This window comes from Hydractinia symbiolongicarpus, chromosome 4, assembly GCF_029227915.1.
Source record: "Hydractinia symbiolongicarpus strain clone_291-10 chromosome 4, HSymV2.1, whole genome shotgun sequence".
NCBI lineage: Eukaryota > Metazoa > Cnidaria > Hydrozoa > Anthoathecata > Hydractiniidae > Hydractinia > Hydractinia symbiolongicarpus.
Genome location: NC_079878.1, coordinates 716,742 through 722,741, shown reverse-complemented (window position 1 = coordinate 722,741; position 6,000 = coordinate 716,742). Strand labels below are relative to the sequence as shown.

Sequence of the window (6,000 nt, the reverse complement as noted above, 5' to 3'; positions counted from 1 at the left end):
ACTCCAGTTCAAGTTCGACATACGAGAAATAAAACTGATAAAAAATTAAGCAGAAATGAAAAACAAGTGTTACGACGTGTCATGCCGCTTACTCACTAGTAGACGGCCTTGACAAGTCCATCAAAAGAGAAAAACAAGATTTTATTTTCATAACTACTAAACAGATGATTTCTTTTCATCTTGCAAAATGATTGAACGTATCATGGTGATTTAAGATGGAAGTTTTAGATAGTGGCAGTATATTTTTTGTTTAGCCTAAATTCTGTTCAATATTAAGTAAATTATGTTCGCACCATCGTTCGTATCAATGAATATGTAATTTAATAGCATAAAAATAAATGCAAAAAAAAATAAAATATAGATTTAAATTTAAAATAATAAAAGCGGTCAACGTGTACGAGAAAAAAAACGAGAAGAAGTTCGCATATTGAAACAAAGGAACAAAATGGCGAACGAAGAATGAAAATACGAACAAAACAACGAACTAAATGAGGCTTTAAAAGGCCCAACACCTTCACACGAAAGAGTGAAATCTCTCACTTATTCACAACCAGCCTACACTAAACGACTACGTCACAGAAAAGAGAAGAGCTGACATCATAAGGACGCAGAATATCTTATCCATGCCATTATGTTGTCATATCTATGTCCTGTTTTGTCAGCAGTACGTTCTGCGAGATGTTTTTTGATATATTACATTTCCCTTGCCAATTCCTCCGTTAATGACACATCTCAAAAAAGTAAATAAAGTGTATAAAGACAACAGCTTAGTTAAAGCATACAAAACGTTGCAAAATTGAGTGCAATGGGTTTTGTCTAAAGCGGACATGCTCTGAAGTAAAAACCTTCTTATATAACAGAACTTAAAACTCGGAACAGATTGGTTAATTTTACATTAAAGTTTATGGAAAAATTTTTAACCTCGACTTTTATTTTTGCACCAGTGGACCGTCGCCTTTAGACTGATTCCACTACATAGAAGTTTATAAAAAAAGGCACTTTTAGTTTGTTTATATTTGGAAGCACAGTTGTGGTTTTTTGCAGATGATTATTGTGTCTTGTAAATAGGAATGCACTTTTTTTTTATAAACAATATCAAATTTAAACAATCACTCTCAAAATTGCTAAAATTTGGCGGGGATGGTGTAGGTAAGGCGCTGTTAACTAGAAATCATAAGGTCGCAGGTTCGAGTCTGCATCTCGGTGCACTTCAAATGTAGTGTTTTCAGTCCATTTGGAGCCATCTTCTGACTGCTAATCGGCTTGTGTACTGTCAATTGGCAGGCAAGCAAGTTACCGTCTCAGGGGACAAATAGCCAGCCATTAGGATAGAATCTTCAAGGACGTTAAACCTACCGGTTACTGACTTTATTACTACTTTATTTTCCCCCCGTTTTTTCCCAAGTAGCTAAAAAATGTTTGGGACGAAAAATCGATTGTTTATACAAAAAAGTGTATAAATTAATTTTTGAATACTTTTCAAGAGACGACTCATGTATAGGGTCGGATGCATAACGTCGCATTTATAGAAAAAGCTGTTAAATGGATACTTCGGTTAACTTATATGTTAATAAAATTTAGTTAGTTATTTGCAAAAAAAAAACAAAAAACCTCAGACGCAAAACACAAGATGCAAAAAAAAACCAGAAAAAAAAACATCAAAATTAAAAACTTCACATGCAAAATCTTAACATGTAAAAACGTCAGATGCAAGAAAAACGTCAGATGCAAGAAAAACATCAGATGCAAGATAAACGTCAGATGCAAGATAAACGTCACATGCAAGAAAAACATCAGATGCAAGATAAACGTCAGATGCAAGATAAACGTCACATGCAAGAAAAACGTCACATGCAAGAAAAACGTCATATGCAAGAAAAACATCAGATGCAAGAAAAACATCAGATGCAAGATAAACGTCGGATGCAAGATAAACGTCAGATGCAAGATAAACGTCACATGCAAGAAAAACGTCACATGCAAGAAAAACGTCATATGCAAGAAAAACATCAGATGCAAGAAAAACATCAGATGCAAGATAAACGTCGGATGCAAGAAAGACGTCACATGCAAGAAAAACATCAGATGCAAGATAAACGTCAGATGCAAGATAAACGTCAGATGCAAGATAAACGTCACATGCAAGAAAAACATCAGATGCAAGATAAACGTCAGATGCAAGATAAACGTCACATGCAAGAAAAACGTCACATGCAAGAAAAACGTCATATGCAAGAAAAACATCAGATGCAAGAAAAACATCAGATGCAAGATAAACGTCGGATGCAAGATAAACGTCAGATGCAAGATAAACGTCACATGCAAGAAAAACGTCACATGCAAGAAAAACGTCATATGCAAGAAAAACATTCCACTACATAGAAGTTTATAAAAAAAGGCACTTTTAGTTTGTTTATATTTGGAAGCACAGTTGTGGTTTTTTGCAGATGATTATTGTGTCTTGTAAATAGGAATGCACTTTTTTTTTATAAACAATATCAAATTTAAACAATCACTCTCAAAATTGCTAAAATTTGGCGGGGATGGTGTAGGTAAGGCGCTGTTAACTAGAAATCATAAGGTCGCAGGTTCGAGTCTGCATCTCGGTGCACTTCAAATGTAGTGTTTTCAGTCCATTTGGAGCCATCTTCTGACTGCTAATCGGCTTGTGTACTGTCAATTGGCAGGCAAGCAAGTTACCGTCTCAGGGGACAAATAGCCAGCCATTAGGATAGAATCTTCAAGGACGTTAAACCTACCGGTTACTGACTTTATTACTACTTTATTTTCCCCCCGTTTTTTCCCAAGTAGCTAAAAAATGTTTGGGACGAAAAATCGATTGTTTATACAAAAAAGTGTATAAATTAATTTTTGAATACTTTTCAAGAGACGACTCATGTATAGGGTCGGATGCATAACGTCGCATTTATAGAAAAAGCTGTTAAATGGATACTTCGGTTAACTTATATGTTAATAAAATTTAGTTAGTTATTTGCAAAAAAAAAACAAAAAACCTCAGACGCAAAACACAAGATGCAAAAAAAAACCAGAAAAAAAAACATCAAAATTAAAAACTTCACATGCAAAATCTTAACATGTAAAAACGTCAGATGCAAGAAAAACGTCAGATGCAAGAAAAACATCAGATGCAAGATAAACGTCAGATGCAAGATAAACGTCACATGCAAGAAAAACATCAGATGCAAGATAAACGTCAGATGCAAGATAAACGTCACATGCAAGAAAAACGTCACATGCAAGAAAAACGTCATATGCAAGAAAAACATCAGATGCAAGAAAAACATCAGATGCAAGATAAACGTCGGATGCAAGATAAACGTCAGATGCAAGATAAACGTCACATGCAAGAAAAACGTCACATGCAAGAAAAACGTCATATGCAAGAAAAACATCAGATGCAAGAAAAACATCAGATGCAAGATAAACGTCGGATGCAAGAAAGACGTCACATGCAAGAAAAACATCAGATGCAAGATAAACGTCAGATGCAAGATAAACGTCAGATGCAAGATAAACGTCACATGCAAGAAAAACATCAGATGCAAGATAAACGTCAGATGCAAGATAAACGTCACATGCAAGAAAAACGTCACATGCAAGAAAAACGTCATATGCAAGAAAAACATCAGATGCAAGAAAAACATCAGATGCAAGATAAACGTCGGATGCAAGATAAACGTCAGATGCAAGATAAACGTCACATGCAAGAAAAACGTCACATGCAAGAAAAACGTCATATGCAAGAAAAACATCAGATGCAAGAAAAACATCAGATGCAAGATAAACGTCGGATGCAAGAAAGACGTCAGATGCAGGAAAAACATCAGATGCAAGAAAAACATCAGATGCAAGAAAAACGTCAGATGCAAGATAAACATCAGATGCAAGAAAAACGTTAGATGCAAGAAAAACGTCACATGCAAAAAAAACGTCATATGCAAGAAAAACATCAGATGCAAGAAAAACGTCAAATGCAAGAAAAACGTCAGATGCAAGAAAAACTTCAGATGCAAGAAATACTTCAGATGCAAGAAAAACATCAGATGCAAGAAAAACGTCAGATGCAAGATAAACGTCAGATGCAAGATAAACGTCACATGCAAGAAAAACGTCACATGCAAGAAAAACGTCATATGCAAGAAAAACATCAGATGCAAGGAAAACGTCAGATGCAAGATAAACGTCGGATGCAAGAAAGACGTCAGATGCAGGAAAAACATCAGATGCAAGAAAAACATCAGATGCAAGAAAAACGTCAGATGCAAGATAAACATCAGATGCAAGAAAAACGTTAGATGCAAGAAAAACGTCACATGCAAAAAAAACATCAGATGCAAGAAAAACGTCAAATGCAAGAAAAACGTCAGATGCAAGATAAACGTCACATGCAAGAAAACGTCAGATGCAAGAAAAACATCAGATGCAAGAAAAACATCAGATGCAAAAAACGTCAGATGAATAGATCTGCATGTTGTGACCAGGAAGTGCATGGAGTGGTTTTTCTCCAACAAACGATAATTTTTTTTGCAGCGGTTAGAAGTAATAGCGCAACTAGACACCTGTTTTGTCAAATTTTGATTATTTAAATCAAATGTGTTTTCTTCCATGTATCTTTCTGTTGGCGTTTTATTTTTTTGTCTGTTACCTAGGAGACGAAACTGAGAATGACATCAAGACTTAGAAATAACCTATAGAAACGAATTGTATAGCTCAAAATTTCGTATATTCTTTTGAGGTATAGAAATTAAAAATGTCGGAAATGTTAACCTAAGGGACTTTCACTTGCGGTCTAATTACTTCTTTTTATTTTTAATTTCTATCTTACAGTTATAATGCTTAATCATTCTTTCCATTCAAATGGTTTTTCTTATTGCACGAGATTTTTTGTATAACATTGAGAGATTACCAAAACGCGTGGTAACACTTGAACTTGAGTTTTTATAAGTAATCCTGCACATTATCTTCCCAAGTGCTGCAAAGATATTGGATCGAGTGGGACCTGAAACCACGATCTTTCGCTTGACGGGCGATTGCTCTACCGACTGTGCTATTGATTCGATCCTATCTCACTAGCACATGTAGATGACGAGGCGAGGATACTACCTCCTTCCAACATACCACGAGGGCGAGGCGTATGTCCTCCTTTCCACATACCTTTCTACTAACACATGCCATGCCGAGACACATGCGAGATATCACCTCATGATGCACAATCAGAGCTCAAGTACCAACCTGACCAATCAAATTTGCCGTACTTGTTAAGCTCTTAGCACCCGGGAGAGGCAGTTGCCCAACAGAGCCCAGTTTCGGAACTAAGTTGCGGAACTGAGTTTTTATCTTGCCGCAGTCTAAAAATACTAAGTGCAAAATCTTATGGGCACTAAAGTAAGAAATATAAAAACATTTAAATGTATTTATCGGGATAAAGCTAATTTATCGAAATGAATTCTTAAATGTACCGCAAACCCCTGTGTATTTAAAATATTTGCGTTGCTTAAATGCAGGCAGAGTAATTGTTTTTATAATAAACGATAACACTGTAAAGGATACAGCAAAACTTAATTGTTTTTCTTTTATAATTTTATTGATTTTTAAACAAAGGGTATGACCTAATTGGGTATGATAACATTCATGGAAATCAAGCAAACCAGGGAATGACCAACAATGCATACATACTGTTTGTTTTCTTCTATACAAAGTTAAATATTTTAACAATTCCATTTTAAAAAGTATTATAATCCCCGTATACGTCTGTCCGTCTCTCACGCTAAATGGTAGCTTAGCTGCGCGAGTAACGAGACGCACGCAGTACGGTATAAAAAAGAAGGGCGAATCCGTGGATTTTTCCACGGGCTAACGACTAGTTTTAAAAAGTATTTAAACATTATTTTTTTTTATGTTAATACTATTTATCTATTTATTATGAGCTGACCCTAGAGGTTGTAGTAACCTGAAATTATTGTCAGAATATACTATACT

General features: G+C 35.3%; 3 protein-coding genes across 3 annotated transcripts; all 3 read left to right on the top strand.

Annotated features, from left to right (window-relative positions):
- Positions 1-1,707: 1,707 nt before the first annotated feature.
- LOC130640704 (uncharacterized protein DDB_G0290301-like) lies at positions 1,708-2,382 on the top strand. Its single transcript, XM_057447219.1, has one exon. The coding sequence runs from the start codon at positions 1,708-1,710 to the stop codon at positions 2,380-2,382; it is 675 nt and encodes a 224-aa protein (XP_057303202.1).
- Positions 2,383-3,110: 728 nt separating this feature from the next.
- On the top strand, positions 3,111-3,920 carry LOC130640703 (trichohyalin-like). The gene has a single exon (XM_057447218.1). It carries the CDS (start codon positions 3,111-3,113, stop codon positions 3,918-3,920), a length of 810 nt encoding a protein of 269 aa, XP_057303201.1.
- LOC130640702 (uncharacterized protein DDB_G0290301-like) lies at positions 3,921-4,316 on the top strand. Its single transcript, XM_057447217.1, has one exon. The coding sequence runs from the start codon at positions 3,921-3,923 to the stop codon at positions 4,314-4,316; it is 396 nt and encodes a 131-aa protein (XP_057303200.1).
- The last annotated feature ends 1,684 nt before the right edge of the window (positions 4,317-6,000 follow it).

What these genes read in the sequence shown, in the direction of transcription:
- LOC130640702 (XM_057447217.1), top strand. Translation starts at nt 3,921, where the DNA reads ATGCAAGAAAAACGTCACATGCAAAAAAAACGTCATATGCAAGAAAAA.
- LOC130640704 (XM_057447219.1), top strand. Translation starts at nt 1,708, where the DNA reads ATGCAAGAAAAACGTCAGATGCAAGAAAAACATCAGATGCAAGATAAA.
- LOC130640703 (XM_057447218.1), top strand. Translation starts at nt 3,111, where the DNA reads ATGCAAGAAAAACGTCAGATGCAAGAAAAACATCAGATGCAAGATAAA.